General features: G+C 51.5%; 2 protein-coding genes across 2 annotated transcripts in view; one reads left to right on the top strand and one right to left on the bottom strand.

Moving 5' to 3' along the window:
- NOS1AP (nitric oxide synthase 1 (neuronal) adaptor protein) overlaps positions 1-22,541 on the top strand; it is a gene marked incomplete at its 5' end in the record, with an annotated part of 26,574 nt that extends 4,033 nt beyond the window's left edge. Inside the window, 10 exon segments of the mRNA XM_010012436.1 lie at positions 14,751-14,843; positions 15,220-15,293; positions 15,746-15,854; positions 16,090-16,231; positions 17,412-17,575; positions 18,116-18,334; positions 19,759-19,777; positions 21,384-21,569; positions 22,142-22,450; positions 22,453-22,541. Of these exon segments, the coding sequence (XP_010010738.1) occupies positions 14,751-14,843; positions 15,220-15,293; positions 15,746-15,854; positions 16,090-16,231; positions 17,412-17,575; positions 18,116-18,334; positions 19,759-19,777; positions 21,384-21,569; positions 22,142-22,450; positions 22,453-22,541 (1,404 nt within the window).
- A 3,150-nt stretch (positions 22,542-25,691) lies between these two features.
- The window catches only part of LOC104404084 (uncharacterized protein C1orf111 homolog), a gene marked incomplete at its 5' end in the record, with an annotated part of 1,235 nt that continues 416 nt past the window's right edge, over positions 25,692-26,510 (bottom strand). Inside the window, one exon of the mRNA XM_010012434.1 lies at positions 25,692-26,188. Within this exon, the coding sequence (XP_010010736.1) occupies positions 25,692-26,188 (497 nt within the window). The remainder of the gene's footprint in view (positions 26,189-26,510) is intronic.

Below are 26,510 nucleotides of genomic sequence, written 5' to 3'. Positions count from 1 at the left end.
CTTTCCCTGGTAGCTGGCTTTGTGAATAAGTCATGATAAACTCATTGCTTTTTGACTTCCAGCAATGACCTAGCTAAGAGTTCTCTCCCAGGCTTAGGGCAGCAGCATGTCTCTTGTGGCCAGGCTCCAAACCATGGTGGGGAGGAGAGCTTGATGGCAGGGGGTCCAGCCTGAGAAAGAGCAGGAGTTTCCTAGTTGGTTGGTGAGCTTGGTTGTGGAGCCCGCGAGGATGAAAGAAACCATAACCCGGATGGAGGAGCATGGTTTGGGAAAGCTGATGAGCCAGAGATGCATGCTGGTGTGTGGTCTTCCCCACACCTCCTGCCTCTCTGAGCACTTCTGCTCTGGGCAAGTGTCCTGTGGGCAGGTGGTGCTCAGGGCTCTGGCAGGAACATATCAGCTGATGTGGGGCATACCAGTGTGAGCAGCAATGCCCTGGTGGGTGATGCTGACCTGTAGCCACTCAAATGCCTTTGAGATGTCTGGGAGCCAAGTAGGCACCAAGCCCAGGGCAGAACTGGAGCTGCTGCAAAAAGCTGGGTGGCAGCAGTGCCTCTTGTCCCCTGTGTTCCTGTCGTGCATCCTTGCCCTGTGTTTTCTTGGGTTGGCCTTTCCTTGGTTGGGCTTTCTTCCTCCTCTTGGGACCTACAGTGTCTCCCTGTGACTCAGCTGGCTCCGTGGCTGGGGACTTTCCTCACCATCACTCTCAGTGAGTCATGTTTCCAGCTTGCTGATGCCATCATCTGAGACATCAGCAAGTAACTGCTTGGAGCTCAAGGGAGAAGAAGGGGAATAACATCTGCCAGACTCCCTGAACGCGGGGGAGAGTGCAGACCTTTGGCATTGCTCCTTCCCAGCCAGTGGTGCCCTGCCAGCTCCCACCCCTTCTCTAAATTCATGTGCATGTGAAGTCATTGCATAGATGTCTGTCCCTTTTTGTACCATTATGCTCCCTTCTGTTCCTCCCGTTTTACACTTGATCTTCCTCAGAAATGTTTCTTCAGACAGGCTTTAAGTGTTGCACTAATGGGCTTTGTTACCTGTCAGGCTCAGCAGAGCATGTGCAGGAGTGTCAGTGTGTGCTGGAGACTTGCTGTTGGCTTTCCATGGCTCCTTCCTTAGAGGCTCCCCATGTTGCACACATGGTTCTGGTAGCACAGCAAACGCAGCTTGGTGCCAGGGCTCAGCTGCTCTAGAAGCAGGGAATCTGGCACTGCAAACCTTGCTTTCAGCAGGGACATGGTGTAGCTGGAGCACTGACACATGTAACATCTGTAGTACTGCAGGTGCTGCAGCAGCTGCTGGTGGTGCCAAGGTGTCTCTCCTGTTCTCTGTGCCTGCTCTGGCTTCTCCTCCTGCCTAGAAAGGAGTGATCTGTTGCACACTCAGGCTGATGGGCATGAATGGAATTAGCCTGGCTGTCAAGGAAGAGGTCTGCAGCTTGTTCTGTGAGATTTGGGGTCACGAGAGCATTGGCAATTGCTGTTTGTGAGGTTTTGAAGAGTACTTATGGCAACCATCATCCTTTGATAGCTGTCTTCTCCTTTAGCAAGGTGACAGGGCTGCCTTTGATTGCCTGACCTTCTAACTTGCATAAACCTCTGCAGAAAGTACTGCTATTGAGGGAAAGGGCTGTATTCAGTGTCATCAGCCATAACATACCCAGGCCAGCACTCTCTATCCCTGCCATGGTCATGAAGAGGTGACAGCCGCTTCTGCTGCTAGAGGCTTGCTAGCAAAGGTAACCATCTCCACTTATCTTTGTATTTTAAAGTAAATTCCTAACTGTGCGTAAGGATAAGCTCCTAGTTCACCTGAGAGGTTGTTGAGGTGAGAAAATAGGTTTAAGAGGGGAACACTGAGGTGTGGCTGATTTCAGGGTCTGCAACTCATGCTGGTATCTACCGGCACTTTCCTGGTGAGCGTAGTGGATTGCTGGCCCTGTCTCTCTTTTCCAATCCTCTTAAGTTAGTGTCTCCTCACATTCATGGCATTGCTTTTATTTGGGGTTTCTGTCTTCTGGTTTACTGCAAGATGGATCTTTTTAATGTTTTTTAATAAATCAAGGGCTTTCAACAGTTTGCTGCCCTTTTATTCTTGGGCAGCGCTTTACTCTTGGGATGAAGTGGATTCCAGATGCTCTCCTGTGCTGACTGCTGAAGCTGATGTATGGACCTGAGCACAAGGGATGCAAGTGGCTGCATCCTGAGCAGCCACCTTCTCCAGCCAGGCGTGAGTGTGTCCAGAAATGGTACCTGGCTCTTGCTCTGTGATTAACGGGAGAAATAGCTTAGGAAGAAGGGAACAAAGACTGAAAACACCTCACAAGCAGGAGGTCAGGGTTAAAGCAATATTTAGTATCTGTTTTATGGATGCAAAACCAAGACACAGGGAGACTGAGTGACTTGTCAGGCTCCTTCTGAAGAAGGCATCCCTGCGCAGGGAACCAGACTGAATTAAACTTGAACCAACCTGAAATCAACACTTTAAATGCTATTCTTGTGTATGATCCTTTCTGTTCTGGTGCTTCTCTGCTGGTACTCAAAGCCAAGGACCCCTTGATTTAGATTGTTGAAGTATTGTCCTCTCAGAAGAGAGGCAAAGCGTGGAGCTGCAGCCTTGCAAAAATAAAATAAAATAAAAGCCACATGCCCCAGTTTCTTCACTGCTAAAATTAATTCGTGGTGGTTTTGGCTTGGTGCAGCAGGAAGATGTTCCAGGGGATGCTGTACACCAAATGGCCAAGGGGGAAGAGCAGCGTCAGAGCCTGCCTCGCAGCCTGCAGCAAGGTGAGAAGGATTTTGGCACGGGGTTTTGTGGCTGTGAGAGCTGTAAGGGTGGGTTTGTTATGGCCTGTTCCTGCGGTGCACGGGAGCAGAGGAAAGGATCTCATCTGTTTAAGAGGAGAGGCTGCAAAAGCTATTGTGTGAGCTGGTCTGTGGAATGGATCTTGTTTAATTAGGGAGCTGGAGGAAAGAATGCGTCTATTGTAGGACAGCAGAAGAACAAGCACAGCCGAGAACAAGATAAAGGAGCCGAAAGCGCATTCTCCCAGTCCCAGTGAAGGGCTGTAGCATGCAAAGCACAATGAAAGCCCTGGAGGTCCCCTGCCCCCTCTTGCCTGCACCTCCTCGCCCTGTGGGGAGGCTGCGATGGCCACACAAGGGCTGCTGCTTTCAGCATGACATTGTGGCCAGACACTGTCCCCAGCTGCTCTGGTGTCCCTGTAGGTGATAGCCAGTGGGTGATGTGCTTCAACTGGGATTTTTGGAGGGACTGGACTTTCCCAGGCTGGAGTGACGTCTACCCAGGCAAAGACTCTAGATGAAGAACATAGCCAAATTTGGATGAATTTTTAGAGAAGAAAATGTTTCCTTCTCAGGCAAGGCTTCCCTGATGGAGAATGAGGACCCTAGTGATTCTTAATCTGTCACTTGGTTTCACCAGCATGAGTTTAACACGGTGGGAAGAAGACCCCAGTTCTCCTGCCATATGCTTGCCTATAGAAACTGCTGTTCTGTTTCAGCAGAAATGGCAAAAATAATCCTGAAGTCAGTATTTCCCACAGGAAACTCCAGCAAAGATGGTTAAATTTCAACATAACTCTTTTTAGTTAAAGAGCCCAACGGTGATCTTTTACAGTGGTATTCTTGGATTGCAATACTGATATGCATTATGGAAAGCCATCTCTTTCTTTGTCCCTTCAAAGGCCTCCAGTTTTGTTTTGGCATTTGCTCCTATGACATTTTCTACTCCCTTGTAACATGATGGATGGGACTGGTCTGGACTCCTTCAAACACTCCCTGATTCCCAGGAACTTCAGGGTTGTGTTTGTATCTCTCCAGTACTGGAAACACAAAGAGCACATTTTTGCTGATCTCTACATACAGGCTAAGAAATCCTCAATATCTAAAAAAGAGAAATGCAGGCTAATAGGCCCTGGTGGTGAGTGTGGTTTGGGGTGCAGGTTCTATTGAGCTTCCTGTGAAAAAAAAAAAAAAAAAGATGTGTCTTTCTGTGGTTTGAATGGATCCAACTTCAACTCCCAACTAGTCCATTTTCTGCATTTGCCCGAAGAGCTTTTGGCATGAGGAAGCTCTCTCTGAGTGCCAAGTCTGAGCTATGGACAAGCCCCCTCCTAGCCTACTTTTTGGATAAGGTAAGAGTTTGTTTTAACCCCTGGGACTGGCAAACCTGCCTCATGTTCTTGTTGCTTTTTTCTAAACTCTTTTCTATTGCTTCTTGGAAGTGTGTGATAAAGCAGAACGTATTAAGTCAGGATGGATTATATTAGTAGTGATTTCAGCAGTGCCATGTTTTGAGACAGTCACCTTTCTATTTTGCTGCGTGTTGCCCTGTTCATGGGCCCAGGACCACACTCTCCTCCTAGTGTCCTTTCCACTGGCATGACACCTTTTGATGTCTTCAGGGGGTTTTTTTAGATGCATTTTTGCATCTTGTGGATGCAGCTTCTGTTCCTTTTTCTTCTGGGAGGCTGTTTCGCCAGTGCCATATAAAATCAGCCTGAAGTGAATAGATGCCAAATTCCTGTATGCTTAACCCTAGATAGCAAATACTTTTCTTCCAGACCTGCATAAAAATGAGCATTGCTGTGCTCTCGTTGCTGTGGGGTTTCCTGGATGTACAGCAGTATGCTGTCAACTGTCTGTCATTGCTTCATTTGGGGCTCCACCAGTGAGGTGGGTTTCAGCTCCTCAATCTGGGCTGTGTTTGTCAAAACACATGAAGAGGGGAAATGGCAATATATTCTCTTTAGTTTCTTAGCAAGCCTAATAGCTTTGTGAAGTACGCTTCTAATTTCATTGGTATAGTTTAGGATTTCAGTTTACATAGAACCAGTGCTGTGCTGAGTTGTACTGCAATCCTTTTGCTTGATATTAAGTTCTGTATTGGCTGTTTTCTAACTCTGCCTAAAATCTTGGAACTTTCACTAGCTTAGAAATTTTTTCTATGATTCTTTCTAAATCTCTCTTAAGACATTATTCTCACTTATTAACATGTAGAATTTAGTGAATGATTTTTAATACATGCATTACTTATTGCCGAAATAGGAGCCATGAAACAAGTGTGATATGAACAATTACCTCTTTTCTCCAGTATACAAGCTGGAAACATTGCTGAGCACCATCAGCATCTAATGAGCCCCAAAGGGCTGGCTTGTTTCTGATGTGTTAAGCATTTAATGCTGCTACTCATTCATTCTTCATTAATTGTCTGAATTCAAAATTGCTGATTTAGTTACAGTACTACCAGCTTGCTTTCCTTCAGTTTCTCACTGCTCTTCTGCTTGGCTGTTCTCATCTGCCTTCTAACTGGTCTTGCTCAAGCTTTTGTGCAACTGTGGGAGAGCAACTCTTTGGTGAGCAGTAAAAAAATACCAAAGTAAATGCTGTGTTTCACAATGTGGGGTGTAAATCTCACTGTGTTCTGATCTGGCTCACTCTGCTGAGCTGACACCTTCCTGAAGCGCTGCGTGGGTACGTTCTTACGGTGCCCCTCTCTTTGTCGCTGCCCTGTGGGTGAATTCACAGTGACTCTGCGCTCTTCCACGGTGTCAGCCCTGCCTCTAGCCCCCTCCTTGCAGGTGGGGATGATCTCGGCTGCCTTGAGGAGGGGGTGCCTTAGAAAGAAAGCATTTGGGGAAGAAAGCAAATCTTGAACTCAGAACTTTTGTTTGCCGGCTGAGGTGGAGGAAGGTGCCTGGCTGGGCATTACCTGTGCTGCTCAACACCCAGCACTCCCGGGGCCCCACAGGGCACTGGGGAATGTCGATGCCAGGAAGATGCAGGAGTTTGATTAGGGATTACCATAAAGAGTATGACTAAACTATTGCAAATGACAATGCTTTTCTTTAAGCCAAGCTCATTCTAGCACATGGGCTCAAACCCAGTGTAGGCTGGATGAACAGAGGCCATTTCTAGGCTCTTGTGGCTTCTTACCTTCTTCAAAGAGTGATTGCGAGGAGCTGTTGCCGAACAGTTTGTACACTCACTGCCTTTGCTCATAGGTTGAACCTATGTGTATTTGATTAAAAACACCACAAATTCCAGTCAGATGTGGGGTTTTCAAGGAATGTGCTTCTGCTTATTTTAGCAAAAGGTGGTAAATATTAAGATGTGTACAGCTCATCTCTTGTGTCTCCAGGGCTGTGAACAGCAGAGCCTGCAGACGTGTGCAGAGTGTGCCCCTTGTTTTTGTTAACGGAAGGGAGCAGCTCAAAGCCTGGCTATTTCTGTAACCAGTTTGACCAGTATCCGATAGCACCCTCCCACTTGTTAATTCACATGTGCCATGCTCGGTCATCAGAGATGGCAGCCATGTGAAGGCAGGTGGGAGCCTGCTGCCTCCCACACAAGTCCAGTCCATGCTGTTGTTGCTTCCTTGGATTTCTGAAAGGGGTTTAGAGATGTTTTCAAGGCTGGGAGATAGCCTGTGTCTCCATTGACCTTCATGCCTGGCTGAGAGAGGCTGCTTTTCCCAGCCCATGAGCAGTCGCTTGCAACTCAGAGCCATTGCTATGTCTACCCAAGCTAAGGGAAGAATGTTGTCTGTGCTGGGATGGGGTCCGCAACTTTGTCTTATAAGCTCAGTATTAGTTAAGCCTCAATGAAGCAAACGTGTGCACAGGGACCTGGTGGTGGCTTAGTTGAGCTGCTGGGTGGAGCTGAGGGATGTTGCTGGGAAGTGTGCTCCAGCCACCACCAGCTGCATCCCTTGCGTGCACCATGCTGCGGCATCCCCCTGCAGAGTGCTGGGCTTCCATGGCATGCGGAGTGGCTGCAGACTACTTTGGGAGGGGAGATAGACTGATGTGTCTCAGGTCTCCTTTGAATCTCTGATCTTAAGGAGGTTTTTAAATCACAACAATTTAAGACTGGGGCAGAGAGATATGGGACCCCTAAAGATTTCTTGTAAGGGAGGTAAATCATCTTGTAAATGGAAGTCTGCGAAAGAGGGGGTGAAAATGAGCTGTTATGCAGAAGAACTTCCTCTGTTTAACCCTATGATGGATATTGATTTAATTTTTACAAGTTCTGATTTCCCTGAGATTCCTGTGAAACTGCTTAGACTGAAGGTGGCTTGTGGATGTATCCCAGTTTGCCGGCTCATCTTGTTAAACCCGGAGGTAGTGAGGGGAGGTTGGAGGAAATGGATCAAGGCTGGATCCTAACAATGGATCTATTAGGAAATAGCAAACCGAGCAGAAAGAATTTATTGTGATGTATGTTATCAATATGTTTCAGTATTATTAGAAAACATATTTCATGTGATAAATGGATATATTATGATCCAGGGATTGTTTCAAAGCAGCAACCGTAACTCTGCTCTGCTGCTCTTGCAACATGGGTATTTTTAGACCCATGCCCATTTATACCCATCAGTACTTGAACCACCACATACAGTTACCAAAATTAAACCTGAAGTTGGATGGGAAAATAGGCACTGACCTTGTCAGTACAAACCAAAATCATATCTTATTTCAGACAAACACTTGCACCTCAGAGCAACATTTTCCCGTATGTGCAAATGCAAACTCTGAGGAACCATGGAAGAGTTTAAAAAGCATCGTTAAGCTCAAGAACGAGCATCCCATACTTCATTACTCCTCTCCCCCTTCCAAATTACTGCACCCTTTGATTGAAGTCTAGCTACTGGCAAAACCACCAGCACTGGAGTGTAGACAGGATGGTGGGGGAAATTTAAGCCTGAGGAGCAGCTCATATCTGAGCTGGCAGGATGACAGAGGTGTCCAGCATGTTTCCCCATGCCATGTTGCTGGTTTGCTGATGTAGCCAGTGGGAACCTTGGTTCTGCCCCCAAATGTCTCTCTGTGATTCCGTGATCTGCTGTGGGATCTATCCCTGCTGGCAAGCTGGTTTTGTCCCAGGTTTTGGCAGCAGGAGAGGGGAGCACAAGCAAAGTGACCACACCAGATGATCTTCACACTGTTGTCCTTTGTCTCACAGCGCAGGGAGGGAGCAGAGAGATGCTGCTGGCATCCCATAGATGAGTAACCTGCTGGTGCATGGTACATGGGCATGACTATGGCCATGGCCAGGTATGCACTTCACAGCTGCATATGGGAATTGATGTGGTAACATGTCCTCACTGGAGCTGAAATGGGATTGCATGCCCATGATGAGGGGTCAGTGGAGTCCTTGACAGGCAAAGGCAGCAGCACAGCATTTTGGTAGGGTGGCTTAAGGCAGTCTTCTAAAAATGCATTTTAGTCTGTTTATTACTGATCAGATTACTAGGCTAAGCACGTATGGCAGTGTGCTCTCCTCCAGCAAGCTCGAGTCCCCTGTGAGCTTAAAGTGAAGCCCAGAAAAGTGGACTGTCAGGTGTTTTGCAGCCTTGTCCAGAAATGTATCTTGGATGAAGCTGAACACCCTCTGGGGAGGTATCCTACTTCCCAACTGCTTTATACCCTGACATCTACTGCTGCCCCAGTAGAGCTGGGGTAATGCATGAGGGGGATGCAGGCTGGCAGGTGCCTTTCTGCTTTCAGGACAGGAACCCACAGCGGAAGGGATGCTCCATCCCTGGGTACCCTGCTGGCAGGACCCCTGGCTTTCTGCTGCTCTACCTGTCTGACAGCTGGGCTCTTAGGAGAGGCAATGCTGCCTCTGTTCCCTGCCACGTGGCAGACTGTGCCTAGCTGTCTGCTGGACACCACCCCAATATTCCCAGCCCTGTGTGGCTTGGATGATTAAGGACTTCTGATTTGTGAGGCTATACCTGGCCAGGTTGCATCTGTTTGCTACTGTGCCAAAGCTGTGTTTTAAATCATTCCCTTTTCCTCTTTAGTGCTCCTTTCTTTCTGCCACTGTATTTAGCCATACTGGTTATGGTCTCTCATTTGACTGAGATGGTTAGGCTCCTCTTGGAGGAGGCCAATGCTTCCTGGTGAAACTCACTGGGAAGCCTTTCTCTGTGCCTATTCTTCACCTCATGTTTGTCTGGGCTTGTGCTTCATGGTCCTGACAAGATCTCCAGCTTATTCTGCACAGTGGAGTTCCAGCTTGCTTGTCCTTATCAGACACAGTTGCACTTGATGGATCTCATAGTCATGCCACCAGGCCCAGCGCACACCACCTCTGCACCTGGCAAGCTGGGTGCAGTGTGTGCTGTATCTATGCATAGGCTTTCCCAAGTCTTTAGCCCAAGAAACTGTTGGCTCACAGGACACACAGGCACGTCGCAGAACCTGTGCTCGCTGTGCTGCCTGCCTTGGAGTGGTGTGGCCCCTCCAATGCTAGAAGTCATGCTTCTCTGGTTAGCAAAGCACCAGAAGAAAGAAAAGAAGTGATGAGATGTTCCTGGCTGCACCCTGCTCTTAACACTCTGGCAGGACCCCGCCAACAAGCTCTGATTGTTGTTCAACCCACAGAAGGCTAGTGGGCAGTGGGTGCTGCTTTCCTGCTCCTACTGCTTTCCATGCCCATCCCTGGAGGAGCTGGGCACCTCTGGCTAGGAAAGGGCCATGTCCCTCCCAGGTTCCCTTTCCCACACAGCTTGTGGGTGGCTGTCAGTCATCCATGGGCATTGGCATTTGTGCCATTTCCTTGTGTGGTTCAGTGAAGTGAAATCCTTGTCCCCTTCACAGTGCCACTGCTTGCCATGCCTCCCAGTTACTGCTATTAGGATCCAGCAAGTTTTCTCAGGCTTCCCTCCTGTGGGTTATGCCTGATCTCTTGTACATTTCTGAGATACACTTTCATTCCCTGTGTTCTCAGCAGCAGAAATTGCGAGGAGGTATGTGGTTTCCCTTCCAGTCGTTAATTCTTGGAGCCATGGAGTCTGTGCCAATTGAACTCTAGCTCAGCTGTCACTTTGCAATAAGTTAATTCTTCATCAAGAGAACAGTACTGCTCCTCCCCCCAGTGTGCTGGGAAAGCCTTCGCTAGTCTGCCCCGTCTTTCATTAGCCTGAGCTGACCTTGGGTTAAAGTCTAACTCTGAAAGGTATTTCATTAGCTGCTGTGCCAGCCAGCTGCGTGGAGGAGCCGCCACAGGGTGCCAAGGCAGTGGGACACTGGCTTCCAGCACCCTGCCCTGCTCCCCTGCAGGGCCTGCGCCAGCCCCGCACTTGTGCTTTCATTGCGTGATGAGGTGCCAAGGGACAGAGAGCTGCAGGGGCATCACCGCAGGCTGCTCACACTGCAGGGGCTTTGCCAGCCAGCCCTTTGCATTCAGCAGTGCTGGCTCTGTGGGATCTGGCATTGCTCAGAGTTTCATGTCCTTTTGCATAAACACAAAGAAATACAGTTTTCTGGCAAAAGAAATACACCCTTTCTGTGCTTTTTCATATAAAAGATTTTTGTCTCCTGGCTCCCAGCCTAGCAGAGCAGCAATGCGTTTTGTGGAAATTGCTTTTTCCCTATTAACTGAATTCTCAAACCACTGCTCTTTCTCCAGTATCCTCAGTACAAGCTTGTGACCTTTCTTTTTTATTTTGGAGTAGGGGGATAAGGGCTAGAAGGGGGCAGGGACAGCTCAGTGCATTTAGGGGAACTTTCATTAAAGAATTTTCTGTTTATTTATATTCTGCTAGCACAATCTGACACACAGGATTCCTGGTAACTTCCCTTACTGGTGGAGAGTGCTACTGGGCAGACTTAAATCTCTAACTGCTGCAGTTCAGATGGACTGGAATGAAATGAGGACACTGCTATTCAGGTTAACCTTTTTTCAGATGCTTTTATGTGGGGGCATGATGAATCTAGAAAGACATCATCTCTCCTCTTTAGTGTCTGATCTGCCCAACCTACCCTGCAGTGAGTGGTTACAAGTTTTCTTACACTTTTACTGTGTAGAAACAGTATGACAGGGATGGGTAACGTGTTTCTAAGGGCTGAGTTTTCCATGCTTTTCACACATACCCATCGCATTCAGATTCAGACATAATTTTATTCTAAGCTGACAAGGTTACATGCACTCTCTATTAAGCAACATATGTTACTCTGTTCTTCAGAAAGGGCAATTTTAATACTCTGACAGTAGGAATGTGTTGTGTAATGATGCATACACCAGCTGGCATTATTTTCCATCTAAAGTTATTTAAATGGTGAACTCTACGTAAAAGACAGCTGTTGAAAAGAGACTCCCACAACCTGAGGTCAATGGCAAGACTCTCCTGCCCTGCTGAGATAGATGTTTCTTTTCTAATCCAGATGAATATTTTTATTGTGGGCAGTATAAAATTAAGGGATAATCTTTATTCACTTCTCAGCTGGTTGGAGTTTGAGTGGTCTAATACTTTTTCACTAGTGAGACCATCTCTACTTTTCTTCTTGTTTTTTTTTTTTTTTTTTAACTTTGGCACATCTCAGATGTCCATTTCCAATCTTTGCTTACAAATTTTAGTAGAATGCTTAGAGCTTTAGTTGGAGGCCAGTTGTGGAGCTGTGCCAGTCCAGGAACAGTTGAGTTTCTTTTTTGCTCGTTCCATTTTCGGTGTATTTCCCTGGAGTTATTTCTTATCTATCTTCTGGGATTGCCACATTGCTATAGGAATTAATATAATTAACCCAAACCTATAGTATTACTACAGGTATTTAAAAATAGAGAATCATGCCCATGATGGGCAAACTACCAGAGCTGACAGCCAAGAAAGCTCTTCTGACCATTATACCAGTTAGTTAGTTATAAGTAATACAGTGAAATGTGAAATGCTTGTGGTGTGAAACCAAAGGGGATCATGGGAAAATTGCACAAATTCTCTTTCTTTCCTGCCACCATCAGCTGCTGCCTTCCTGGGAGCTGCAGGGGCTTGCTGGGGTGTGCAAGGGCTTGTGGTAAGATGTGCCTTTCTCCTGGCTGCACCATAAGCCGTCAGGTCTGAGCACACATTCTGCTCTTCACAGTTTGGGGTGTATCCCTTACAGTCTCTGTGGCACAAATCTCACTTAGAGGAACTGTGTGAACCTAATGCTCCCTTTGTCCCTAGCCAGAGGTACTGCTTTAGGTGAAATCCCTCTGGTTTGCTAAATTAGCCTTGTGAACAAGGCAGAGCAAATTGCAGTGTCTGTAAGCAGGGAGGGTAGCTGTGCACAAATGGTGTGCCAGGCTTTTCAGAAGGGTACATGCTCCCTCTCAATTTGGTTTGCTGCCCCTCTCTCCTGCGAGCTTTTCCTTCCTGCTTGCACCTATTCACCCAAACTCAAATCTGAAAGCAGTGCATCTCCTGGCCCGTGGACTCAGCGTGCCTGACCCGTGCAGGCCACTCATCTGAATTGCTGTTTTATTGAATCCTCTTCCTTGCTAATTTGTTACTAAATTATGGCTAGCATTTCATTAGAGTCCCACTGGGCATGAGTTCATTAGTGTTTTATTGGCTAGAGCTGTGCTTCATTGCATGGGAAATGTATCCCAGAGAGCATCTGGACTCATCGGAGTGATTGTACTAACAAGAGCAGGATGGGGCAGGGTGTGCACTAGCTTTTTGAGCACATGGCTTGGACTTGCAAAGTAGCTTGGCTCTCACCTTGGTGTCGAGATAAAGCCTGGATTTATGCAAGGGCTTAACAAATCTGGCTGGTCGGCCCTTCTGAGAGTTTGACTTCTTTGCTTATGTTTGTTCTTGCTGGAATTTTGCCCAAAGCCATCAGCACAAGGGGAATTTTGCTTCAGCATGGCAGAGCTTTCCCTGTGGCACTGCCCTCTGCCAGGGCAAGCCTGGGCAGAATCCTCTGCCTGTAGTCAGGGGTTATGGAAGCACCTCTGAGGAGCTCTGCATCGATTCTGTTCCTGAAACATATGCCAGGGCTGGGTAGCATCTTTGCTGAAACATCCTGGCCTGTCTGCATTGCTGTCCTAGGGCTGTTACTTGCCCAAAACCAGGCTAAAAATAGTCTCTCTAACCCTGAGATATTTTTCAGTATTGCTGTCTCTTCCAAGCCCACATTAGTTAGCACTTGGCATGACCCAGAATAGAAACCCCACAGCTCTAGCAGCACAGAAATGTAACTTGATGTTTATAATCAATGATCATTAGGTCCAATAAATCGGGCTGTAAGATGCCATGCAGTCACTCTGGGTGCTGTGGAGAGCATCCATCTCGGCCCATGGCTCTTGGAAAAATCACATGCAGAGCTCCAGAAGGTGCTGGGTTAATTACTATAAGGTACCTGGGCTGGAGCTCACCTTTTCAAGCCTAAATCAAGACATTTCTTTAGTGTTAGGTACCAGACACATTGCTGTGATCTCAGTACTGGTCTTAGCAAGGCTTAGATAGGCTGTTAGGTGCAGTTTCACTTCTTCGTGTAATGAGGGAGGGGAAATGTAACAGATGGGGCTTGGAAACCCACCCTCATGGGCTCTTTGATGAGGGACTCTGGTGAGAGTCTTGTCCATGAGGACTAAGCCCTCCAAGCAGCATACGGGTATGTGCTGGGGATTTGGAGGCTGGCTGTAGCCATGGTGGGAGCCTGAGCTCTGCTTTCTCTAGCCCATCACCATGGCTTCAGCCCCAGTGCGAGTGGGCTTGCACAGCTTGCCTGGTCCATGCACTGGGGAGGGCAGAGCTGCACTCCTCCCACTGTTACCCGGGTCATCTGTGTCTCCCATCCCCATCGGTGGCTTTAAAATGGCTTTAAGGCATTGCATTTTCAGGTCCTTTATCATTCAATCACCGGTCAGGGCCAGCAGCTTTTCCTGCCTGATGGCTCTGGCTGCCAAAGTGAATACATCATGCAGTGCTGGAAATGTCACACCACGGCTCAAAGCTCGGTGTGGACTGGAGGCAAAGCTTTGCACTGGGGCACCTGTCCTGTGCGCCCTCTGCAGAGAGACTGGCAAAATAATGAGAGGATAAACTGAATTCCTCTTCTCGGATGTGCAAGGTGCAGGATGCTTGGCTTTTCTGCCACTGGGGGAGCACAGAGGATCTGTTCCCATGGCTGTGCAGAGCACCCTGCCTGTGGGACCACCACAGCAGGTACCTGATGTGGGTGCAGCCATGGTAGACTAGTTCTGCCCCTAAAAGTCCTGCATCAGGAGGCTGCTCAGCCTAAATGGCTCACCTAGCCTATTCCCCTGCCAGCCCACTCCCTGCTTGTAAGACTAAACGCAAAAGTGGCTGGATTTTGAGGCATCTCAATTCTCTCCCCAGGCTGGACCAGAGCTTTGTGTTTAGTCACTGATCTTTGGAAGTTCCTGTTGGTTTTTTTCCTGTCCAGTGACTTCTAATTGAAGTGGGTAATTGCATTATCCCCTCTCCCCTGGAGCAGTTCACAGACTTCTCAGCAATCACCTTCACTTTTATACTGAGCCCAAGAAAAAAGCCCAGTAGAAATGCCATTTCCCTTATGAGCACTCAGCAATGGTCACAGCCAGTGGGGCAAAACTGGCCAGGCTGTAGAGCCCTGAGGGCTGGCAGGCTGGGAAGGTGGCAGTCCCTTTCAGGGGAGGTATGGCCCTTTGGAGGGGCAGAGGAACAGTTAACACTTCCAGCAGCAACCTGGGCTGAGCAAAGCATTATCCACATCCAGAGGCCACATTGCTTCAGGGTGTGCTCCTGTGTGTGCTGGGTAAAGGGACACTGCAGGGCAGAACGGCCTCCTGTCCTATCCTAGCATGGGTGGGCAGGCTGGTGCAGGCATGTGCTCAGGGAAGCAAACCTTTCCCTGTCTCTCTTGCCCCTTCGTATCAAAGCCTTCTCAGCCCTTCCTGGGGCTCTCCTGATGCAAGAAGGCTAATTCAGGCATTTTCTTTCATCCCTTGCAGTATGAATTTAAAGCCAAGAATATAAAGAAGAAGAAAGTGAATCTCATTGTGTCAGTGGATGGTGTGAAGGTCATTCTGAAGAAGAAGAAGAAGGTAGGCAGCCCTGGTCCTTGGCGCAGTGGTGCCTCAGCAGCAAGAGCCCTGCCCTTGTGGTGCAGGGACCTGCAGCATCCTTGAATATCTGTGAAACTCTGTTGGGCTGGGAGAGGGAGGGCTGGGCTGGGATTAGCCCCAGATGAGCCATGTTCCCACAGTGTGCCTGAGCCAGTCTTGATGCACGTGTACAAGTGCTCAGGGGCCCCATGGGAAGTGAGGTGGGACATTGCTGGTTCTCAGGAGGACCCAACCCTTGGCAAAGTGTTGCAGAGGAGCATCAGCAAAGCTGTGACAAGAGTTTCCTGGTCTGTCCCTGGCCTGGTTTTGCCCTGTCGTTGATCTCAAGGGCAGCATCTGACGTACTCATTTTCAGCTTCTTTCATTGCAGAAAAAAGAATGGGCCTGGGACGAGAACAAAATGCTTGTCATGCACGATCCCATCTACAGGTAAGTCTGCATGGTGAGGGGATGGAGGCTTGCATGGCTCTGCCATGGTACCTACCCCACACCAGCACTGTGCTGGGGACTGACCATGGAGAGCTGCCACCATGCCCACCAAGGATAGCTTTCCAAGCAGCAAGGTGGAGGAGTGAGGTTTGCTCTCCTTGGTCCTTGGAGGGCTCCTGGGCTGTTGGCTCTGTCCCTGGGGACTGAGCAAAGAAAGCCCGTGCTGCCTTTGCAAAATGCTTGCTGCTGCTGTGTCAGCAGGCTAATTTTCCCAGTTGAGGCAAAACCACTGCCAAAAATGTTTCTGATGGGATTTTGCAGGGATGTGCTGCAGAGGCTGGGCATCTGCCAGCACCCTGTGCCCTGCAAAGCGCTGGCTGTGGCCTTGGCAGTCTCCTGGGCATGTGGGTACAATGTATGTTGATGTTTTCCTTTCCTTACTGTCCTTGTAGGATATTCTATGTGTCTCATGACTCCCAGGACCTAAAGATCTTCAGCTACATTGCCAGGGATGGGTCTAGCAATGTCTTCAGGTGCAATGTCTTCAAATCCAAGAAGAAGGTAGAGATGCTGCAGTGGGCATCCTGCCATTGCAGGGTCTTGGTGGGGCAACTGGAGCAGGACCCTGTCACTGTGCTGCAGGTGGCAGCCCAGAGCACCCTGGTGATCTGGGCTCTGGTGCCTCAGTCCGTGTGGCAGCACACAGAGACCCCCGAGAGCTGTGCCACGCTGGGGAGGTCACTGGGCTGGGGCAGCCCAGCTGAGGTTCAGTTCCTCCTCTCCTCTCCTCCTGCAGAGCCAAGCTATGCGCATTGTCCGGACAGTGGGACAGGCATTTGAGGTCTGCCACAAGCTGAGCCTGCAGCACACCCAGCAAAATGCAGATGGGCAGGAGGACGGAGACAGCGAGAGGAACGGGGATGACCTGGATGTCCCAGGTACTCTGCAAGGATGGAGGCAGGTGTGGTGTGAGGGTTCTGGAGCCTGGCAGATGTGGTCTGCAGAGTTACTGTCTTCCCATATGGCTCCTTGCTGTCTGACGCCTCCAGGGAATGGATTTGCACAGCAATCTGGCCTGTGGTGCTCTGGGCGCAAGCTGGGATCCTGCCCAGCAAGAAGCCTTCGCTAGGTGTTAGCTGTCGTTCTCACAGACATCACCCTTGCTGGGAGCCCATTAGCAGCACCTGGGTCTCTGCGGGGTGCCTAAATATTCTCCATGCTCAGCTGCACACGTTGCAAACATTTCCTTGCTGCTTCCACAGAAGAGGCACTAAGCACAGACTTTGCCCGCATCCTGAGGTGCTCATGAGGCCAGGTCCAGCTCTCTGCAACTCCCTGCATGTATGTAGCTATGCTTGGGTTCTTGCATCAAGCTCCTGGGGCTTCCGAGGAACCCCTCTCCATTCTCAGCCCCATGGGCAGAGGGCTCTGTGGGGCCCTGGAGAGCTGCCGTGCTCCTTGGTGCCAGTGACTGCTGGAGGGGAGGCAGATGTTTTGCAAGAGGTTGGTCAAACACCTCCATTGCCCGTTGAGATGCTGGTGGCCCTGCTATCTGGGTGTGGGTTGCCTGCCCTGCCCTGCCACCCTATGCTGGGTGCTAATTCCTCTGATCCAGACAGGAGTAGGCTGGGCTGTGCTGTGGTTTCCTGCTTTCCTCTGCAGCCAGCACTGTCGTGATGACCTAAGCGTTGGGCTGTCCTGGACAGGTCATTGTTTGATTTTCCTCCACACAATGTCCAGGCCATGATATGCAGTTCCCTGGAGATTTCTGAGCATCTGTTTTTGTTTTCATTGGGTTTTTTCCCCTCGTAATCTCTTGTTTACCTTTCTTCAGCTTTCTATGTGTCTTCTGCTCTTGATGACCCATTTGTCCCACATCAGGGGTTTTGGCTGCTGTTCCCCAGGTTTGGTGTGCTGGGGCTGGGTGTGGTTTTGGCTGTAAGCTCCATCCAGGAAGCACAGCTGTGTTGTTCTGTACCTGCTTCCCCCAGACCTGGAAGGTGGGTGGCTGGGGGCACTGGGGACCAACCAGTGGGCATCACTCACCATACCATGGGTGCACCATAGCATGCTCTTACTCCAAGTGGGCTGTGCTTTGCTCTGATGCTGCTCCCACAGCCTGTCGCCTCACCGGCGTGGAGCGGGCAGCTGCCTCCGCAGAGGAGACGGACATTGACGCCGTGGAGCTCCCACTGCCTGGAGCTGACATCCTTGACTTTAGCCGCGGTGTAACCGACCTCGATGCTGTGGGCAAGGAGGCGAGTGCCTATGCTGACGCCAAGGTGAGTGGGTCCTTGCCCTCCACTCTCAGGGCATGGCGCGGTCCCGGCACTATTTCTCTGATGTGCATCCCAGGGGCCCAGGGATCAGGAGGGATTCTGCAGCATTCCACTGCTGCCAGATCAAAGCTGTCTGCTGCCACAGGGCTGCCCTTTGGCTTTGGGCCTGGGGCACTCCCGGAGAGCGCTGTGCTGAGACTCAGCTATGTGCGGCCACACGGAAAGTGTCCGGGGCAGAGCTGATAGGGATTTTTTTCGACCAAATGAAAAAAAAACAAAAACAAACTTTTTTGATATAGTGGAAATTCCCTTGAGAAGAGTCAGCCTTTTTGGGAATTTTCTACAAAAGTATTTGGGCTGTTGTCAAAACTGAAAAAAATACCATTTTCATAGTTTTTCAGCACCCCCCAGCAAAATGTGCATTTGCTTCGAATGCAGCAGCTTCTTTCCTGGTTATTTTGAGGGGCTACATTTTGAGGGGTGCCTGGATGATCTCTGTGGCAAGGGCCATGGGATCATACTTTGAATGTTGGTGTTTTGCAGAGTTGCCTCCTCCCTGAAGATATCCTGACAGCATCGCCCAAGATGCTGCTGCCCTCGTCTGCCCAGCTGCCCGACCTGGGAACACCCCTCTCTGCCCACCACCAGATGCAGCTCCTCCAGCAGCTTCTGCCGCCGCAGCCGTTTTTTTCCCCCCCCCCCTCTTTCCGGGGGGCAGCGGCGGGGCTGGGGCATGCTTCCGAGCCCTGCCTTGCTGCCAGAGTATCCCCTGCCTGAAGGCAGCATTGGAGACAGGCAGCTCCATGGGGAGGGGAGGCTGCCTCCAGGCAGAGAAGCCCAGGTGGTGGTTGTGGGAGAAGCTGGTGCACAGGTATTGGTGAGGGACCAGCTCCTGGGCTGTGCAACAGGGGGAGAGGAGTGGCAATTTGCCACAGCCCTGTCGCAGCAGATGAGGTGCTTAGGTCTGCATGCCACCAGTTTTCTTAGTCCTTTGGCCCCTGTCTGTTTGCCAATGCCTGGCCTCAGCATTAGCCCTGGCCAACTGCTGCCTGGGCTTTGCAGCTGGCAGCTTGTTCTCTATGCAGGCATTTCACATTTAAGCAGCTCTGGTTGCTTTATCGAACTCGTTACCTTAGCTTTACTTGTTCCCTGACCCCTCACAGAGCTCTCTGGAATTGCTTGACTTTCTTCCTGTCCTGAGCAATCGGCTCCCGCAGCCTTTCTATGCTGTCCCATGCTTTCCTCTTCTCACATCAGAAAATCAGTATTGGTTCTTCTGACTGAGCTGCTGCCCTGAGAGCTGGGGTCACAGGCTCGGGAAGTTGCTTTCCCCTCTGAAAGGGGGACCTGCATCCTCTATGTCTATCCAAGTATAATGTTGTTACAGGCAAAGCCCGGTCCCTCTGTGGCAGGGACTGATCACCTTCAGCAGTTCCCAGTCCGTCTACCTGCACAGCCTTGGCAGCGGTCATTTCTTTTTCTTCCTACTTACACACAAAAAAAATCTGAAATAGTGTAATGCCATTTCTTGGCTGACTCCTGGGATGGCAGCCAGTGGCCTCATCCCCCTCTCTCCAAGGGCTGGCATCCTGCTCTGGACCTCTGCCCACCATAGGGTGGTTCTTGTCCCAGGAGCTGTCACTTAGCTGCTCTCTAATCCCTTCAGTGCATGCACCATGGTGATTTTGTATCATTGTAATTTATTAATGAAAACACTGGGACTTATTATGTCAACTGCCTTTCAGATGACTGCATGTGTTACATCAACAGCTCTGTTAATGGCACTTGTTATCTTCTCTCAAAAAGTACAGACGCAATTTGTCTCTAAACACATGGAGAAGGGCATAGGCTTAATTCTTTACTAACAAAGCCAGGAGATCCACTGTGTTGACCAGGATCTATGGTTAGTCCTACAAAGACCGTTCTGTAATTGTCTCAGCCTCTAATTACTTGGCTAACGATGAAATGCCATTTTGTTCCTTCATTGACTACAGACTTACTTTTGCAAGGTGTGTACAGACACCTGTGAAAGTTCCTTCTCTTGAATTAAGGCAGGGAGTCCTTCCTGGGTCTTGTCCCCAGGGGGAAGGTGGCATGAGCCACTGCCCCTCTGCAGGACGTGGCATTTGGGTTCTGCTGGCATCTTCCCCTGGCATCAACTGAGCATCACCTGGCCCCTGCTGCAGATAGAGACAGCTGCCGGCTGTGAGGAAAGATGACTTCTGGGCTGACACTGCCAGGACCGAGCTTTGGCACTCGCTTAGCATTTAAACATGATCCCAGCTTTACTCAGGGTCTCTGCTTCACCCACCAGCATTTGGCAGAGGGTCCATGTCCCACTGCACTGCTGTACCCCACTGTCCCACCACTGGCAGGAAGAGGAGGAAGGGTAACAGTAGTGTGGGGTGTCTCATCTGGCTAGAGGCCCACAGGCAAACCAAAACTCCCTGCTCAGTGTATAAACTATTGCACCCCCTTGCCCTTGGTCTGGCTTCATGGACAGTTGCAGGTCCCAGCACCTTGCTTCACCTCTTGCCACCCTCTTAGCTCACTGTGCTTCAACTCTGCTCTGCCAGGGGCACTGCCCTGCCACCTTGCGGGCTGTGTTTCGGCAAAGCAGGCAGAATTGGCCTGCAATCAGACCCGGCGCTGCCTTCTGGTACCCATCCAGGAGGGCAGGTGGCCTCCAGCTGTGCTGCTTTTGGGGCCCTGCAGCTGCAGCTCACAGCTTTGACAGGCTAAAGAGAGCCCCCCACTTCTTCCCCAAGGTCACTCTCTAGGCCAAGGTAAAACTGTCTCTTTTGTTTGGAGGTGTATTTTGTTGTGTTTTGCTTTTTTGTTTGCTTGTTTTTAAATCCATGCTTTCCTGGTTCCCCACGAGTTTTGGCTGGTTCAGTCCTTGCTGGAGAGAAGAGCACTTGTAGGAGCCACGGGTGGGTGGCAGGAGGGGGTACTGAGCTGCTGCGGCTCTGCACTGCTGTTCCGTTGTCCAGAGTATGATCCCAGGGCTCTCCTTGCACTAGCTCAGGTCAAAGAGCTGCCCCTGGGCAAAGACTCCTGGCTGGTCTCACCTAGCAGCATCCCACCCTCCCTGGGACATGGTGCTGGTGATATAGATTGCTTGCATGTGGGTAGTTATGCTGAGATCAGTGGGCTTCTTGCCCATGGACTCCCTGCAGGCTACCATCCAGGCATTGCTTCCAGGGCAAAAATGAGCAGCCAGCTCATATTCCTGGAGCCACTGTGTCTCAGCAGCACTCTGCCATCTGTGTTGCTCCAGGCATGTCATGCCTGTCACAGCCAGAGCCACCTGCAGCTCCAGGGCAGCTCTGATGCTCCAGCCCCTGCTAGTGACAGACGCCACTGGCAGGACCCTGTCTCTGGGAAATTTGCCTGGAAAGACAGCTCAGATAGGGCTGCCCATGGTGCATGGCTGCACCATCATGCACGGGCAGAACTATCTAATTTTTCAAGCATGTTTGTTCTTCTCAATCCATCTGGCTCCCTCCTGGGCTGCCCTTTCCTTGTGCATTCGTGGCACACGTGTGTGACCAATGGTTTGGTTAGTGCTACCTCCCTTTGCCTCAGGCTTTTCCATGAGAGAAGCCAGGAGACCACACACTGGATTTGCTGTGTGTGCTCTGGTGTGACACTGCTGCCTGCCCCACTCCGCATCACACCTGTGGGTACCCACGGGGAATGGCTTTTTCATCAGATCATTCTGTGCAATGCTGGTGAGCCCTGGTAGACGAGCAGGGCTGGCCGGAGTTGACGTTCTGAGCCTTTAAGCAGCATCACCCACATGCTTAAGTGCTCTCTCCTGTCACACAGGTCCACTTGCTGAAGGACCAGCTGGCCGCAGAGGCAGCGGCGCGGCTGGAAGCCCAGGCTCGCGTGCACCAGCTCCTGCTCCAGAACAAGGACTTGCTGCAGCACATCTCGCTCCTGGTCAAACAGGTGCAGGAGCTGGAGCTGAAGCTAGCGGGGAACACAACCAGTAAGCGCTCCTGCCCCTTCCTTTCCCCTCACAGCTATCTGGGTCTGTGGAGGACATGCATGTGGGCATTTCTTCTGGGGCTCTTGTGCTTTACCAGTGGGTGTGTAGGGGAATGTAAGTGCTCTTCTGGCCTGGCTTGTTTGCGTGTGGCAGGGTGTTTGCAAGCAGTGTGTGAATGGCTTGGAGAGGGCTGTATGGACAGGTAGTCACATACGTCCATCAGCTGTATGTCTGCTTTCCCCAGTGGCTGCATGCTCTAGGCCAACTCCTTACCTGCCCAAGAGCCCCTCGACCTTCTTCTCCAGCAGATGTGGCCATCAGCTCCCTGCAGAAGCTTGGATAGGAGACGTAACTTCTTATCCTGCAAAACTGGCTCTTTGTTGACCAGCAGCAGCTCCTGGCACCAGTTTCACCAAATAAGCCCCTCTAAATGGTGGGGGGGGGGAAGTTGATACCCAAACAGCCCAGACCATCCTCCTCTGGCCAGTCTTCAGCCAGCTGTGGTGGCTGGGGGGTTCCCAGGCGAACTGGGGTGGCACTGCCTGCCTCTCAGTCATGCTCTTCTCTTGCAGCGGGCTCCCAGGACAGCCTGCTGGAGATCACCTTCCGCTCAAACGTCCTCCCTGTCCTCTGCGACCCGACCACCCCGCAGCCCGAGGACACCCACCCGCCGCCACTGGGCTCTGGCTCAGGCTTCCCCAGCACCCTGGGCAGCCCCATAGGTAGGAACGACTGTCTGGTGAAGCTGGAGTGCTATCGCTTCCTGCCTGACTCAGGGCCACCTGCCCCAGAGCCAGCGCTGGGCAGCCTGGAGCTCATCAAGTTCCGCGAGTCGGGCATTGCCTCTGAGTACGAGTCCAACACGGACGCGAGTGAGGAGCGTTCTGGTCCCAGGAGGAACCGCCGCGCCTGCTCCACGTCCAGACCAGGCAGGACCTGGGTGACAGCCTGGAGGATGAGATTGCGGTGTAGGGGTCGGCAGGAGGTGGTGCGGACCTGCCGGAGCTGGGGTGGACCCTGGCCGTAGCCCCCTGGTCCTGGCAGGAGTGGGACATCCCGGAGGGAGAGGGGCAGAGGAGGGAGTGCGAGGCTTCAGCACACAGCCAGGAGGTGTGTGGAGGAGAGGATGGAGCCATGCTGAGGTGGTGCACCAGGCATGCTGTGCTCCAGCATGCAAGGGCTTGTGTGCTGAGCTGGAGCATCCCCACTTCACATCAGACAGCAAGCTGAGCTGCTTGGGCTCCCCGTGGTCCCCGTCCCCTCCCAGGCTGCATTTCGAGGTCAGGCAGAAGCAAGGGATTTGTTGCCGGGTTAGCCACTGCTGCTGGTGGGAAAGCAGGAAAGTAGATGAAGGTTTTGCTGGGGGAATGAGAGAGCAGGCATGGAGCAGTGAGTGGGGACAAGAGGGACCAAGGAGGCAACATGAGGGCAGTGAGCAGGGACAGAGCCACTGGCAGGTGGTCTCACTCTCTGCATGGTGGAGAAGGTGGGAGATGAGGCCAGGGATATGCTAGCAGGGTGGTTAGGGTTGGTAACAGTGCACTGTCAGCAGAGGTGAGCAAGTGAGAAGTGAGGCAGCGGGTGACAGTGGGGACAAGCCTGCAAAGAAGCTGAAGGCATGAGATGAGGCTGCACAGGGTGGCCATGCACAGGCAGCTCCTGGCAGGTGATGGTGTTTGTTGTGCTTCCAGGACAGGGTTTGTCCCTACCTGAGGCAGGTGGAGGGCCTGCAGGCAATGCCCACTCCTCTCAGTCTGTGGAGCGGGTAGGAAGGCACAGCTTAGTGTGGAGCAGGGAGCCAGGGCATGCAGCGTGGGGCTGTGCAGTGCCCTTCCCCTCATCGTCTGGTCCTTGGGCTCCTGAGTGTGGCTGCCAGGTTTCAAAGCCTTTCTGGTGCTCTCAAGTCACATTTTCAAGCACTTCCCTGCACCGCCTTCACCACAAACTCCCAGCTTTGCTTTATAGACAAACCCTCCCATTTCCAAGCAGTCATGTGCCCCTGGTCCAGGGATGGGGGATGCAGTGCTGGCATCGTCCGTGTGCAGGGGTGGGCACACTTGCCATCCCTCAATGGGGTGTGAACTGCTGATGTCTGCAAGGGGGCTTCTTCACATCTGGTTTGCACCCTCTGGAAAAGTGAATCCAAGATCTCAGGATCCCCCACCAGATACCAAGACACCCATGGCTGAGAGCCATCCTGGGGGCCTCCAAGGGACCCAGAGCGTGTTTCTTTTCTGCAAGCACATTTATCAGCTGTCTGTTGCTGCAGCCTCCAAAAGAGGCTGCAGCCAAAGGGATATGAACCGGACTTCATACCCCTGCTCCTTGTGGAAACACTTGATGAGGTGGGGATTGGCACAGTTGTCTTCCTCCCCACCCACCCTTCTGTCCCGCTTCTGCTTCACTTTGTTGCTTCTCTGCTGCTTTTGCCTTCACCAGCTCTGTCTCTGCTAGATCTGCCTGCAACTAACCCCTAGTTGAGGATCTCCCAGACGCAAGCTTTTGCTCTCCTCCTGGCTGCTATAGAAGGTCCATCACTTCTTTCTGCCCCTATCCCCTTGGGACTGAGGGCTAATGAAGAATGAGGTTGTGGGTGAGACTCCCAGGGTCAGTAGAAGCTGTACTATGCAGCCCCAATCCCCTTGGGACTGAGGGCTAATGAGGAATGAGGTGTGGGTGAGACTCCCAGGGTCAGTAGAAGCTGTACTATGCAGCTTCCGTCACAGGAGGAGGCTGGATGCTCTGAGGAGCTAGAGAGTCCTAATGGGAAGGAAGATGTTTTGGTGTCCCCTCAGTGGCCAGGTGTCCAAGGCAGCCTCTGCACCAGACACAGTGGCAGAGTAGGAGCAGGTGCTGTTTGGGACAGGGGTGTGGTTTGGGACACTGCTGTGGGCACAGCTGTGTGCAAACCCCTCTGCTGGGGACCCTGACATCCCACTGCCAGCTCACAGCAGCTGGAGGTGAAAGCATGGGGTGGGAAGCTGGTCCCACCAGGAGGAAGAGGTGGGGATGGCAGCAGGCACAGGATATGGCACAGGTAGGGTGGGATACATGGGTGAGCTCAGAGAGGGTTTTCCATGTGGGCAGGCAGATCATGTGGGAGGGGGAGAGCAGAAACTGGGCCACACACACAGGGCAGATGAAAGGAGAGCCCAGGAGGAGCAGCAGCAGGTGAGGGGTCTTTTCTAGGCTGGGCTGCCGTAGAAAACAGGCAGGGCTGAGCCTTGCCCTGAGCCACTGCTCCTGCCCATCCCTGCTGCACACATATGCAGAGTGTTGGGACCAGCTGAGGGCTCAGGCTCCTGCCCGGCACTCTGCCCACAGGAGAAGGCGGTGGGTGCCCCATGGGCTGACGAATACTGCCAGAGCTGGGTGGGATCCTGCCAGCATCCTGCCACACCACTGGTGTACATGTGTAAATGATCCTCTTCCTAAGTCAGCGCTGCCTCCAGGATGGCTCTCTAGCCTCTCACTTTTGCTATGGACCTTAACTGGGGATTTAAAGCTATATTTTTTGTCCTTTCTTTTCCTACAACTGTCGTGTTACTAACTGTTGACTCAATCTATCTGGGAGACCAATCTGCAATGTAAGTGCACTTAACCTTTGGGTGTTGTCATTATTCAACTGGCTTTTGCTAAATAAATCTTTCTATTTCTCAAGGCTTCCTGTTGTCTCTTCCTTCTCACTGACTCTCTCTCTCTTTCTGTACTTCTCTCCCCCTCCATGCTGGGCGCCATCACCAGCAGTGGCATCCCTTGGCCTTGCACGTGGGACTCTTGCTTGTGGTGCCAGCCACAAGGTGCTGGTGAGAGTGAGGTGCCCCGAACACTGCTGGGAGTAGAGGGGTTTCAGTCTTCCCCTTTAGGCTCATCCAAGGGCTGATCTAACAGCTTGAGGATGTCAGGGGGTTCCCAGCATCTGCGGAGTTCCATGCAGAGATGCTAAGCAGTGCTTTCAGGGGCTTGGGAGATTTTTTGGCTGCTGGTGAAGAAAAAGTCGGGAAGTCTCTCTTAAAGGATTACGTAGTCAAGAGCAGCGGGCTGACAGGGCTGGCTGCTCCTGAAACGGTTTATTCTGCCACTGACAGGAGCGAAGGAGCAGTGCCCTCCCGCGTGGCGGGGCTACATAGACACCCCGGGGGCTGCAGCCTCCTGCAGCATGCGCTCCTTCTCCCACAGGGCCTTGAGCCTGCGGTAGTACACCTTACAGCTGTAGCCCTCCTGAGAGCTGTTCCGGAGGTGGGTCTTGATCGACCACAGCGTGGGGAACATGCAGCAGCAAGACACACACTGGTAGCCATTCTGGGACACTGGGTGCTGCTGGGAAGCAGCAAGGATGTCCTGGACTGTGATGCTGGCTCTGCTGCTAGGCAGCCTGGGTCTCTGGGGTAGCTGGGTCTCATCTGAGGAGTCAGAGGAGGAGCAGACTATTTCTGAGAGGTCATCAGGCTCCTCATGTTCCTGGGTGCCAGTGGCCAGGCTGGAGAAGGGGGTGTCCTGGTGCTGCTGAGCATCTCCTTTGGTGCACATGAAGTAGCTGTAGGGTGAGAACCAGGGCCGGTAGATGATGCGGGTGTGGGCAGGATGCTTGCTGCTTGGTGGAGCTGCAGGGTCACAGGCTGTGGAAGAAAGGGTCTGCAGTGAGTTAGGTGTCCCTGTAAAAGCCTGGCACCCCACGGGGCTGGGAGCAGTGTTAGGCACTGCCCTTTTCCTCTCTGTTTCCATGAGACTCAGGTGGCTGCTTCTGTCCCAGTATGTCCTCCCACCGTGGAGGGTACCATCCCTACCCCTATGGGATGCAGGGCTAGATATGGGCAAGGGATGGTGGCAGGCATCAAGGCACCAGCACTGCAGAAGGTTCACCCAGCAGCTCACTGGAGCCATCCCATGGAGAACTGCACTGGCACAAGGGCAGTGATGGTTGTTCTGGCACTCCCAAGG

The sequence above is a fragment of the Nestor notabilis genome, unplaced genomic scaffold (genome assembly GCF_000696875.1).
Source record: "Nestor notabilis isolate BGI_N333 unplaced genomic scaffold, ASM69687v1 scaffold2394, whole genome shotgun sequence".
Classification (NCBI taxonomy): Eukaryota; Metazoa; Chordata; class Aves; order Psittaciformes; family Psittacidae; genus Nestor; species Nestor notabilis.
Note: the sequence above shows the minus strand (reverse complement) of the source record. Positions and strands in the feature narration are given on the sequence as shown.